General features: G+C 35.1%; 1 protein-coding gene across 1 annotated transcript in view; it reads right to left on the bottom strand.

The window, feature by feature from the left end:
- The window catches only part of SPAG16 (sperm associated antigen 16), a 413429-nt gene that overhangs the window by 386887 nt on the left and 11948 nt on the right, over positions 1–14594 (bottom strand). Inside the window, exons 6-9 of the mRNA XM_037397615.1 lie at positions 9323–9460; positions 3566–3673; positions 2044–2161; positions 564–633 (exon numbers count right to left, since the gene is read on the bottom strand). Of these exons, the coding sequence (XP_037253512.1) occupies positions 564–633; positions 2044–2161; positions 3566–3673; positions 9323–9460 (434 nt within the window). The remainder of the gene's footprint in view (positions 1–563; positions 634–2043; positions 2162–3565; positions 3674–9322; positions 9461–14594) is intronic.

The following is a 14594-nucleotide window of genomic DNA, read 5'->3' as shown; positions in this document are numbered from 1 at the left end:
CTTAGGAAACTGCTAGGTGTTTTCCTGATGCCGTTAGAAAAATAATTTAATAATTATGCATTTATTTAAAACACCAGGGAAGTAGTGTAGTACCATACAGATAAAGATATTATTCCAGCAGGGATTATATAACTTTAGCAACCTCCTGTAAAAATGAGACATGCTAAAATAAGAGGCTGGACTTCATAACACCAGTATTTTCAAAATGTTTCCAGACCACTCCTATATACCTTCTTAAGAGTGAGCTGAAAAAGGACACTGTCATTAAAAAAAAAAAAAAAAAGTATTAGTGGATAAAGTAACAGCAGCATACAAAAAAAATAGATTTCTAGGACAGTCATTCCATAGTTATTGCATTTTGCCATCAGCAGTCTCACAGTCCTTAGCAGACACATTTTTGGAATAAATATTCAAATGATAAAATTGCTGCTCTGTCACCAGCACAGCTGATAAATTGTTCATAGTGCAAGAGTTTTTGATTTACTGTTACACTAGATTCTGAAATGCATCATACCAACAAAAAACCCATAACCAGTCTGAGCTTGGTGATGGGAATATTTTACCTTTTGTCACGGGAATCTGATTAGCACATCCAGACTCTAAATTTTCTAGCGTGGCTTGCAAACCTGTAACCTAATTTTAAAAAGAGGAGAGAATAAGAAGAGGCAATATGAAAAAATTGCTTTTGAACTGTCTGTTCACAACACAGCATTTATGCCTGCATATTTAAGTAATAAATTTTGTCTTTTTTCTTTTCTTTTTTTTTTTTTTAACTTTTCTGATTATTGTCTCTAAGTTATAACATTACTCCTAACAGATTTTGGAAAGGCCCAGTGGAACTATGCGATAAAATAAAAGCCATCCAGAATCTTCCAAAATACTTTTACAGTTTTATTAAAACAATGCAGACATATAGAATACTAAGGCTTTTACTACACCATCGACTTTTAGCCACTATCTCTACACTGATCTTTAATTTAATGGCACAATATGCCATGCATCTTTGTCATGCCACAAAATACTGTGCTATATGTTACTAAAAAAAGTCATCACTCCAGAAAGCATACAGTTCATAACTGGATAGGTCTTACATATGTTCCTGAAATTTCATAGCATTGGAACTGTTCAATGCTTTGTATTCCTGAATCAGCATAACTGTATATGGACAGTAACCTTTCTTTTTGTACAGGACATTTTCATTTACTTCTTGAAATTTCAAACATATATTCATCAGCCTTTTAAAAGGAAGCCCTCAGGTAACCTGAGAAAAATTGGAGGCAGAGGAAAGGACAAAATGAGAGATGAGGACTACTAGAAAAGCATGCAAGCATGGTCAGCGCCCCTTTCATGTTATCCACATATAATTGATGCTACTGCTGAAATGCAATGTATTTAGGGAGGGGTTTTCTTTCTTTTTTCCTTCTGTTTTTTGAACCAACAACCTACTGGTTAAACACACACACAAAATATTTTTCTGTTTTTCATCCAACCTATCTGTGCTTACAGTGTTTCCTGCTAAAGGGGTAGAATACCTTAGGAGTAAAATACTACTGTGTTAGTAAAATACTACTGTGTTACTCCACTCACAAGACAGAAAAACTGTTTCTGATTATCTTAATGGTTTTTTTCCTCAACTAGTAGGTCACTCCTGAATATATTTAGGAAAAAGTAAAATAATCAATAGTAACAAAGAAAGTTAAAATAAGACATTTCTGGAAGGCATAGATGGAAGCATGCAAATCTCTGGGAATGTCACAGGTTTCCTTAAGTTGTCGACACTGAAAGTATAACAGGGTCTTGCACACTGCTGACTCACGTAGAGCAGCACTGAGCAAGTACAGACAGATCTATTATTTTGTGGCACTAAGCTTCACCTACTTTCAATACTAGCATTTTACCAAATGTCATGAAACTCATCAAAACATTCTGCTTCAAACTATCACATAAGTGAGTTGCTTTAACAGAAATATCCTGTGTATTTACCAAAGTAAAAACCAAAAGCATTCCTTACATATTTGCAAGCGGTGTTCAACATAGTTTTACCTGCTCAAGTGCTCTGTCTCTCTCCAAAGTAGTTAACATTTTCTGTCTCAATGTAGTCTGGTATTTTTCAGTCAGCTGCTTCAGCACAGGTTCATATGATGCATAATGTGCCTTCAGCCTGTGAACAAGAAGAGGACAAATAACTCCTTAAAGATGACTTAAAGCAGAGATTTTTCTGTTTAACTTTTCCCCTCCCCAAATAAAAGAATAAAAGCGCCAAAAGGTCAATACGGAGTAGACAGCAAAGGTATTAATATGCAACCACCCAACTGGAATATCACAAGAAAAAAAAACAAAAGAAAGAAGTCAGATAAATAAGAGGCTTCATAGTTTGTTTAGTCAGATCTTTTAAAACACTCCATTCCATTTTGGTCTCTCTTTAATCCATCATACACACACTGCACATTAATTTTGCTAATTTCTGTTTTCTTGTAGATGGATGATATTCCATTGGAAAAAAAGAATTACAGCTATTATCTGACTACCAACTAAGATCCTAACCTAGGCAAAACAGTCATAATATGATTACTATTTCTTTCTTCATTGCACATTATATTCAGAATACTTAACCACTTCAATTTTTCAGACCAACTAAAAGTCAGATACCTAATCTCTCAAGAGAAACACATGATCCTAACAGCTTCAAAAATACTGCATTTTGCAAAATCTGACATATAAGAGGATAAGTCAGTGAATAGTGCTCTCTTGCATCAGTATGTATGAATTTCACAGTTAAAGATGTAGAACATGTAGCTGCTATTACATGCATTGATTGATAATAATACCAACAAAATTCTGTGAATGTTTGGACATGAAGATTTAAACCACACCCCAATGTTATTTTTTTTTTAAAAAAGTGCTGGCATAAACATCTGCAAAGAGATTCTAAACTCAACTCTTACCTGGCCCACTGATCTTCAGATGAACAATACAGAAGTTCTACTCATGCAGGCCAAGCAGCACAACAGTTAATAGAAAACTTACAGAATTTCATGATGACAGAATTGCAGAATTCATATTATAAAATAAATTACTATAACTCAGTACCAATTTGGGCTTATACACAACCAAAGCAACATAACAAGTTTCATATAGGAAGTTCCAAGACATAAAAGGACAAAAAAACCCCAACTATGGGAACCATGAATGCAAAGGTTCTGAACTTCGTGTGATGCCAATTATCCTTAAAACAGACAAAAGATCTAGACCCCGAAATCACTATGTATTTATGGAAAAAGATCTGGGTAAACGAAAATCTCATTTATACTTTCAACTATGAGAAATACTATGTATTTATTAATGCCACATGACACCATGGAAAGCATACCAAAAACCACACAGAAATTGTGTAAGAGACATGGCAGAACAGTCCAATGGAAATGGTGTTTACCAGGACACTAACTAAAGGCAGCTATCTTTTCTTCAGCACTTCAAATTCCACAATGTTATCTCATTACTAGGCAATAATTGAAGACATTCTCTTCCATGCTACATGTATAGTAATTAAAATAATTTTCTTAACCTTTTAATGTCACAAACAAGCCTGTTTTTCTCCTGGACCACTCGCTTATGATGCATTCGATGGAAGTCACGTTCTCTCTGCATCTTTAGGAAAGCCTCTTTTGCTTTGCTGTATGTAAACAGAAAATACAAGAGACAAGTGTTAGTCTCCTCCTATTAATTGCTCAGCAAGGTATGCTGAATACATATCAAACTAATTTTCAGATATGAACACATGGTTATTGCATCCAAGTTGGAATCTTTTGGTGGTATGCCTGTGCTGGAGAATGTGTGCTTCTGAGGTCTTTTTGCTGCTGCCAGCTGATGTAAAACACCCATGGGTACTCTTCACCTTCCTTTGGTTCCTTTAGATAGGATCCTTAAGGGTTCTGGGATTATAAAGGTCAGAGTTGAGGTCAACCTTACTTTAAGCATAAGGGCTCTTGTGGAGCTACACATTCAAATTACAGGTGATTAGAAAACAATACTCTTGTGGGTTTAAAACTCTACATGAAAATGTATTGCAATACTGATTTTCTAATATCTACATCACATCTGGAGCCCAGCATCATGGTACGTGCTAGAAGGACACACACAGAAGGATAACTGTATCGGTGCCTTGCATACATGTGGATTTAGAGAGCTTCTGGAAAAACTGCGCTAGAAAAGTTCTAGGCTCTATTCAATCATGTCTGCAGCCCATCCCCAGGTGTCCCCTGTACATGACAGCAGGAAGCAAAACAAATACATTTCAAAATTAATCGCAAACAAAGTGAAAACCTGTTATTCTCTAAGCACATTCTACACACAGTCATGGGACACTCTGAGATACTCTGCTCCATAAAAGAAAATACTCTGTATATATTCTGTACATTTTCTCCTTGCCTTTACTGATAAGGGTTTGGCAGGGAAGATTTGTAGACAAATTGTTTAATTGCAAAGGAAGCTTGAAATTACCTTGCACAGTAATTAGATATTTGCTCTCTGCAAAAATAAAGCTCATTTCCTCTCCAACAGGAGCTGAGAGTTAGGAAGACCACTATGACAGTGGAGTATGCCAAAATCACAGGTCCAGGAATAAGACCCATAACTGCCAGCACATTATATTTAATTGTACAATTTGATTTACTATAAATGCATTTGCTATATTTATTACCTACAAACTACCACACTTATATGAGTACATTAACATGTGAAGTGTTGCTTGTAGCAGGAACAGTTAGAAAGACCTGAAGAAGAGGTGAATTAATGCCACTATGGATCAGTCAAACCTGGGAAAAAGCTGGCAGGGAAATGAGAACAGGCAGGGCAGCCCCTGCAGTAACACCCCAAAAAGCTCAAAGGAGCTGTGGGCATGCACGTGCACAAGTACCAGAAGTTGTTAAACAGAGTAACTCAGGATATTGGTATTGCAATGTAAAGTATAGATTAATGATTCTGCTCCAAGCTCCTATGAACAGCAAAACATTTGAGAGGTAAATGAATCAGTGGTCTCAGGACAGTTCTGTGAAACAACTCCATCATGACACCACTCTCAAAATCTGACTTGCCGTAAGATCTTGAATACAAAACCTGCCCCTTCAAAGCTAAGCAGATGGCTTGTTCTAAGAGTAAAAGTGTTGCTACAGTCATAGCAAAGCCAAAATCCATTTATTTAGTTAAGATATATGTCAAAGACCACAGGTCTCTCCATTTAAACTTTTTTCAAGCAAGTAGTTTCATAAAAATAGCAGAAAAGGACAGGGTCTAATAAATCCAAGTAGGGATTTTTAAAGGTGAGTTATGTGCCCTGTTCCTTCTGAATTTAGGAGAGACTTTATTCCCCAAGATGCTGCAAGTTGTAGCTCTAAAATTTTAATTGAAGTTAAGACAGTTTCAGTAAACATATACTCTCACACTTTTACTCTATTTCATTTATACAGCATTTAGCAGCAAGGATGCTACATGTACCCTATAATTAAACGCATTTAAACACATTAGGTGCATTGAAATATGATGCACAATACAAAAAACATGCACTTTATTTTTTTCATGGTATAAGTGGAGAAATATGTGCCAGAATGGTTAGATTTTGGCACAGAAATAGGAGATCAGCTGAGGATTTTGTAGCTGGTGATAGCAGTAACAGTAATAATAAATATGATTTCCAGGATTGCTTTATATTTTGACTGTTAGTGTGGCTGTAAACTGGGTGTATACTTGTGAGCATGCTTCCAAAAATCAGGACAGAAAGATACCTGCAAATGTTTAAAACTACCAACTGATGTTTTTGAAGTCAGTTGCAAACCCTCAGACAAAAGCTGTACACAACTTTCATTCAATCTCCCTAATAAATTCCTAAATGTTTAAAGAACTTACAAATATCACAGTTAGCAGTCCCTGTGATTAACACAATCTTAAAACTGATATACCATTATGTTGCCTACCTACATATTTATTTAAATACAAAAGCAATACAAAGGCTCTGGCCATAGGAAAACACCAAAATATATAGTATTCAAGCTATTTAAATCATCAGATAGGCAGAGTTCAATGTTGCTATGAAATTACAGTCTACTATTCAAATCTAGCAATTACTAGAATATTAAATCCTTAAATAACAAATCATCACTGAAGACAATAAATTAAAATTAACTAGTCTCCTGTAAGAGTTAATTTTCAGATATGTTATTTTCAAATTTTTCTTGCGTATTGGAAAGAACATCTGTGCTTCCATTATAAAAATACTGCAGCTGATAACAGCATCCTTTACCAGTCAGGGCTCAACTGTAGCCTTCAAGGTAAAAGAGAAAGAGGGTACACCAAGGTATATTTTAACAACTGTCACATGGCAAGCCAATGTAAAATTAGTTTTGAACTCTGTCATAAGATAATGTCTGGTTTTAGAAATCATTTAATAAAGATTAGTAGTGTATCTAAACCTCAAGGTAATAACCATCACTAGCTGTGGAGTAAAAATTATGCTGACATTTATTTCTTTTCATGTATGCATTCAGGGATTTTGTCACATCTTAAGATGCTTTCAGACATTGGTCAACCTATTAAAAATACATACTCTTTCTATACAGGAGGTGAAGCTGATTGTGATTTTCTCTTTAAATAATTAAACATCACAGTGAAATGTAACCAACAGCCTGCAATCTACTCTATTTGCCCACTTGCTTGCCAGGCAGTTATGTAAATACTATATTAAAATACCTAAAATGCAATTGCAGTTAGCTTCCAGACACTGAATCTCTTCCTCCAATTGCTACACAACATTAAAGCAGGAGGTAATTGGTTTACAGTCATTTATCCTGGGCCCCCATACTGCCTAAGTCCCAAATAAAATCTTTTCTGCAAGACGGCTGTCATGACTACCAATCTCAGAAATACCAGATGTAATTAAAAGCTTTCTTCAAATACACTTCACAGCACTGTATCTTACAACGAAAGTCTTCTGACTAATCCACAGAGCAAAATAGGAAACTCCGCTCACAGACCCTCTAACCAGTCAAACTAGCATTTCTTCAGTGCTGTTTAGGCATTCCGATTTCAGTGTAAGCTGGTGAATTCTCTTTCAATACTTGAGAGCTCAAATTGTCCTCCAGGTAATTTTGGCTCCTGCTGGAATGTTTGCTTTATCATAGCTAGGGTACTGACTCCAGTCACTGAATGTATGAACAAGAAAAAATGCTGTTAACAGTCACTACAGCAAATGGACTTACTAGATTATTGTGACCAGGGTTTATCCAAAAGACACAAAGGAACACTGTAACTCATGCTATGTCCAGCAGAAATGCTCAGTTTCACAAATTTCATTAATTCTAGAAACAGTACTGGTTTAATTCATAAATATTCCAGACAAAGTAAGTGAAATGAATGGCACAGAAGTGCTGAACTTTTAACACTGGTATCCAGGAAAACTTTCAAAGTTATTTGAAGTAAAAAGGTTGAAAAATGAAGCAGTGACCGTTAGCACAAAACAAGTTTCACATCTATATATACTCCATTCTAATATTAGCAGAAATACTATGAAAACAAAGCTGTCCCTACAAGTGGAGAAAAGAACTACTTTTTAATAGTGTTTTAATAAGGTACATGCAAATAAGCGTAGCATTTAACAGTAAATGCTGATGAACATTATTTATTCACCATCTAATTTGTGTCATATAGGATTTGCCCTCTATCTCACTTCCCTCTCCAGGGGTTTTAGAGTTTAGTTATCATCAAACACTAGAATGTGAAAAAGCAAGTCACAGTTTACAGTAGATTCATTTATTATTTTAGCCCAGTTCACTTAACTGAGTGTTTAGAGTTTTTTTAACAGATAGCCTGTAGGAACCTAGCATATTGACAATGTCTTTTCCCTCTGCTGCTTTCTTCCTGTTGCAGATTATCATGTCATCTTTCAGCCTTTCAACTCATTCTGCTATAAAATGAACTTCTGGCACATCCTACAGTGTATAGACATTGTTATGGGAAAACCCAAGCTCACTCATGACCACAGCAAAAAGGATTAGAGCTTTGAGTTCTTAAGCAATCACATAGCAATGCCACAAACCCAGGAAAACTGTCATCAAGTTATAATTTGCTCAGATCATCTTGTTATAGCATGTTCTGTTTCATGTGGGGGGTGGGCAGAGAAAAGAGGTGGGGAAAAAAAAAAAAGAGAAAGGAAAGCCTGTTAAAAACGCTACTGACAATAATAAATTTCAGAAAAGCCAGATTTTGTCTTTCCTTCTTTTACTATACATTACTGCTTCTTACCCTCCCATTCAAATGAGACACAATCCCTAAACATTCATTGTCCAAAGAAGCTGCAAATTGAAATACATGTATGTTTTCTATATGGCCCATCTTAGTATATTTAGACTACACAATACTTGACTTGATCATTAAAGCTGTTTACTTAACTATTAGACTATGACCAATTAATTTATTAATTTAAAATGTAATCAATCATGATCATAGGAAAATAATTTGATTATCATTATTATCAGCAGCAATGATTTTTTAAGATCCGAGTAGTTATTTTTCATATGAAGGAACAATCTAAATGGAAATTAGTAGCTTGAGCAATCTTGAGGAAAATCAGGGATGGAAGTTTTTTTTTTACAGCTCCATATTTTAAAACTATGCAATGTCAAAACTGAAGTGAGTGCACTATTCTGTCTCGGTAAATTCTCAATCAACGCATATATGTGCAGACATACCATTCTTCAGAAAAGGCTGTGCTACATGTAGTTCATGATTGCATCTCTTCATTATATAGGCTAAATATGTTAACTCTTTCATAATTGAAGTACAACTGACTTGTAAAATCCACTACTACAATGTAAACACAAGCAATGATGGTAATGTACACTGACATACCATTTGCCACTAGGGCCAGAGTGATAGACTTTTTGCAATTTAAAAAAGAGTAAATGCATAGTGGTTTTTTTCTGGTTTACGGTAGCTGTAATTTATAGTAATGTATTTTAATAAAAAATGCACATAACCATTTATTTTTTAGTTCTACATATTATACTCTCATGAATTCTTGTAGTAATTTGTTGTGATTACTGGATGCTGAATGTTATTTTCTATAGCCTAGTAAATACAAATAATAAAAATTAAGATTTAGGTTTCTAATAGAGCTTAGAGAAACTTGAACTTTAATTATAAATGTCACCTAGAAGTAAAAATATGTGCAGCTAGCATAAGAAACAAACTTCTTTCCATTCAGTACTTGGGTTTACTTTACGTGGCCATTTACTGCTGTATATCAAAGTTTCAATAAGACCAAATAACATACTTTGCAGCAACTTTATAGTTTTCCAAATCTTTCTTCAAACACATATTCTCAGCCTCAAGTTGCTGGTTGCGGGTATACACAGTTGGAACCAATCCAGTATCTTTGGCTGTGAACACACCTCGCTGTACAAGTTCATACCTAGTAGAAAAGAAACAGATATTTTATTCCATGTTTCCTTTTCCGCACTTTGCTGATGTCTCCCTTCTCACGCTAGCATTTAGCTTAACTAGAATCACAAAGTTATTTATTATCTCAAGGCATTTACCTCCTATGATCGCTAACAATTAGCAACAGTACTGTCCCACCACACTGTGTTCTATTTTGCTGCTTTTCAATCTAAAATGTATTATTTTTCATAATAGTAAAAAGACATGCCCTGTATAACACAGTACTTCAATTTAAACAATTGTTCTTTTCCTTTCTTTCTTCAAAATAGCTTAAATAAAGGGGGTGGGGGCGGGGAGGGGGGGGTTGGATCTTGTTCAAATAATATTTGCATACACTCACAGCCCTTTTTATCTCTTACACTCAAATACTCCAAGATACGGGGTTTTTTTAAGGACTCAAATAAGGTGACAAAGCTGTATATAGCCTGGATGAATGAGCTATCTTCAACATGCAATACAGAGCTCACCTAGGGAAATTTCTCCATTCCTTCCTGTTTACTTTCATTGCCCTCTCCTTACTTAATTATGTTTACTAATATTTACCCATTTTACCAGCCCCCAAGAAAACATGAGTCTATGATGTAGAAGCCTGAAGGCTGCTTTAGTTAAATACTTGTACAGACTAACTTGCTTTTTGATAAGTAAAAGAGAATCTGGAGCAGTGTGTAATGCTGTGCAGCAAGGTAGGAATCTCTACAGCCCATGGCAATAAAGTCTACTCAGTCAGTCTCCTACCTTTTAGGACTCTGTCTTTTGGTAGGATATCAGTGAAAGCAAAGAATACTCTAACAGGCAGTAGAAAGGATGTAGGCATTGACACCATTCATTTTAGGCTTAATTTAAAGGCATTTAAATACAGAGCAACTGAAATTACCTAAGTATCATCTACTTAAAAAAAAAAAAAAAAAAAGGCAAGCAGTGATATTAGAAAAGATTCAGAAAAGCTAGATTTGATCAAAAAAAAAAGTGACTGTCAGCACACAAAACAAACATCTTTGCAGAATCATGCTCATTCAGGGAATGATTATAGGTTCTATTCAAGCCTACATATATAAGCAAAAGATGCTTCTGTGCAAGCACTGCAGGGGAGTGTCCAGAATCCAGTACACATGTACAAAACATCTATTTCTTTGTCTACTTCTTGTCCTGAAAGACATAAGAGCCAGACCTGAAGTTGGTACGAACTTTCATCCCCCCTGAAGACAAAAGACATTGTGCACTACTGTAGCCATGATAATCAGTTCAGCACAGGTTCCATGGAGCTATAAATAATTTAGATCTGATAAAGACTATAGCCTCGCAATCTTCTTCCCTGCTGATCTTGACTTCAACTGGTAGATTGTCTGGGTTGGAACTCACTAGCAGTAATTTGAAAATTCTTTGCCCTTTCAGGTGAAAAATAGATTGAATCTGTGCATTATTTTTTTCCCAAGTAACAAGGAAGCATGAAAAGAACAGCAGTAATTAGAGAGAGAAATTATACTAAATGCCATCTCCTGCGCTTGGACACAAGCAGCAGATCTAAAACTCGAAGACAGTAAGCACAGCATTCCTAGATCAAGAAAACATGTTGCAGAAACAAAAAATATTTGTAGAATAAGGGATTCTTACTTCACAAGCAATGTTTACTTAACATCCTCCAGAAAATTAAGGAGAATCTTAGAAACGCATGTCCAAAGTACCTCCTATGGTCAGCAAATTATCTGCATTCTGTAGATACTTCTAGGAATGCTCACCCCTATGAATTAAGCTGTCACTCACATCCACCACCAGAGATAAAAGGGTTTTGAGAAGTTAAACTGAACATGTCCAAAGCAAAATTAATCCTATCATCACTTCATTTTCTTGAGCAAATTATAGTAACAACAGGCTTTAATACTAAGAAGAAAGGTTAGGGGGTTTTTTGGTTTGGTTTTTTCTTTTTTTTCCCCCCTCAAATAAACATTGACTGATTAGCAGGTACAATGCCTATTGGGAATATTGCAAATAATGGCACTTCTCATCACAAATGACCACAATTCTACCTTTACAATGGTAAATACTCCTTTATTTGTTAGAAAAATTTCTCCACTGAATTCTGTAACTGCACCTCATGAAAACCATCAAATTTCTGCACAAAGACACATCAGACATTGATAATTGATGAACTTAGCCTCCAGCAGAGCTAAGAACTTTGAAAGACAATTTTAATGAAATACAATTAATACCAATAAATTCACCATGCCCTTGTCTAAGAACACTACTAAAAAAGAAGGCTATTGTGCATGTAGCAGAAATGGAACAGAAAACCACACAACAAAATTGCATTGTGAAATCTCACTATCTTTCATGAACCTGGTCCTGTAAAACTTATAGAACTCCTACATACCTAGTAGACTGCCAAATAGCTATTGTTCTCACTTCTTTCCATTATACAGTGAACTCTGATGCAAATTACATTAGTTAGTTCCATACACACAGGTATTTTTCTAAGCTTTTCAGAACAACAGTTGTTACTCTTGAATCGCTATTTAAAATTAACAATCTGGAATCCTAAGGAAAAGATGGTCAGCTATGATTTTACGATCAAAGCCAAGTGCAGACTGACTACAAATAATACATTATTACTATATACATTACATTGAATTCAAGTTTCTAAGAGTTCTAAAGGAATCATGTTTGCAGGGGCCCTGCAATAAACTAATATGTAGCTCAGGATACTCCTTTACTAAGGGATAACTCACCTAAAGATGCCTTCAGGGATTAAAATACCAAGTTTTATCTTTTACAAGAACTTCTTACTGAAAATTATCATTCCAATCGATAACTTCTTAAACAGTTTCAACAGGAGGCTAAGAAAGAAACGAGCACAGAAAAATAAAGCACCTTTTTGCCCTAGTGTATCCTCTGATCTATTATGGCATGTGAGTAGAAAATTTATATTTTCACATTATGCTTGTTATATGGGCGAGAAAGTAGGTATGTCCATGCGGTTTTCTACAATCAAACTTGAGGTTACTTCACTTGTGTTCTGAGCCAGTTCTAATCCAAAAACTGAATCTGTTTTAGTGTGATGCTGTCCTAGAACTGATAATTCTCGTTTCTCTCAGGATTTATGAGCTCAGAGCACAATGTATATTAATATGACTGTATGATTTCCAGGCCAAAAAGGACATAAAGCAGAGGAAACTTGGGTCTGCCTGAAATATGCAGATTATCTCCACTGTCTTCAGGGAGTTGTGACATGGAGGATCACAACCTATATCCATTTTCTTCATTCTGCAAAAATGAATTTATTTTATATTGAGCCTACCTTAATGCTCAGAGAACACACAGTAGCTGTGCTGCATGTGCTGTTATGCACAACGCAGGCAATCTTTGTAAGGCATACGCAAAACAGCTTTTAACCTTGCTTGGTCACATAAGTTTATCCACAATTTTAACTACAGCAAACAGAAAAGAATTTTCAATCATGCTTCCGTAATTAGTCTTGCATCTTTCCTTATAATTACAAGCTGAAACCCTGCCATGTCTCTAGGAACACTTAGTCAGAGATTACCAGTCCAATGAGTGTACTAACTAATCGCAGTGATAGCTCCATGCATATGTGTGAACTGCAAATGATTCATCTGCTCATCAGACTGGCAACATGCTGCCAACAGCAGTGAGCTCTTTGGGATTAGGAGGTATAGACTGTCAAATGAATGACTTTACAGTTGATCAGCCCTTGCACTTCATACTCTAAAGCTGTCGATCCAGTATCTTTAATAAACAACAAAAGCACTGTAAATTCTTCTGTATCAAAGGAACAGAAAATTTAAAGGTAAACTAGATATTCTAAAAATAATTTAAGTCTAATTTTTAGTTCCTTAAAGTATAAGTGGAAAAAAAGTGTATGTGCAAACCAAACCTAAGTAAGTAAAGAAATCACTACAAGTATGATAAAATTATTCATTATATCATAGAAAGAGTGTGTTTGACTTAAAATAAAACATTATAAAATCATGACATTTTATGCAGCTGGATAGAATAGCAGAATGTTTTCTCAAACTCTGAAATAAACACAGATAATTTGGTCCAATTTAAGTGACCTTTAGATCTCAGACAGACAATTACTTCAAAGTGAGCCTTTTCATAAATTTTCTCTACGTTAATTAATTTCTCATTTTAAATTCCATTAGTACTTGATCACCCCAGCATGAGAGCGAGAGTGCCGTCCCAATACATAATGAGGAACTTGAGTACACTAATCTGCTCTCACTTTCATTAATACTGTAAATTATCTATTTCAAACCAACATGAAACATTTTGAAATAAGGTATTAATGCAGAAAAAGTCTCAATGCAGTAAGATTAGATCCTGACATGCTGAGCTCATTTGTAATGCTACTGAAATTAAAAATATTACTTACGGAGAAAAAATATAGGTATAGCTAAGAATTTACAAGATAGGGCCTGCTAAGACCTGCACTTGCTCTGTTAAAAAGCAATTTGGATTTTGCCATCGATATAAATTCAGACTCCAAGTGCTTCAGAGAAAGCTGTAGTTTCATAAAAAGGTCGCTATTTATATCTGTCTAGTATTAATTATCTTTTAGTATAAAAAATGTTAAACTTCAAACAATGCTATTCATATCAGTTCTTTTGTTGAAAAAGAATACAGAACTATGGTGCTCCTTCTCTAAGGAATCATTTAAGTTGCATTGTTATGCTATCAAAAAGCAGATCATTATTAATTCCAAAGGCAATGCCTGATTGGTGAGCTCTGTATTAGTAAGACCAGAGCCTTGCAAACAGCAGCAAAGATTCCGCGTGAGAGAATATTTCAAATAAACTTTAAAAGCTTCAAGTTTTTTGTAGGAAAAAAATAAGATGTTTCTGACTTTTCAAAAATTGACTAATTTTCAAATTTGAAAAATTTCAAAAGACCTTATTCAAAAAATCTGAGCCTCAAGATAATTTTAAGAGAGGTGTTTCCACTTCTCAGAATCTTTCCAGAGTACCTCACAAATCAAAGCAAGTTTGTAACTGAAAGTATTTCAGTAGAACTTCATCTAAAGCATCACTTTTTCCTCCAAAATAATTCAGCTCTCCTCTCAAGCTTTGCAGCATTCCTGGCACATCATT

The sequence above is a fragment of the Falco rusticolus genome, chromosome 8 (assembly GCF_015220075.1).
Source record: "Falco rusticolus isolate bFalRus1 chromosome 8, bFalRus1.pri, whole genome shotgun sequence".
Classification (NCBI taxonomy): domain Eukaryota; kingdom Metazoa; phylum Chordata; class Aves; order Falconiformes; family Falconidae; genus Falco; species Falco rusticolus.
Note: the sequence above shows the minus strand (reverse complement) of the source record. Positions and strands in the feature narration are given on the sequence as shown.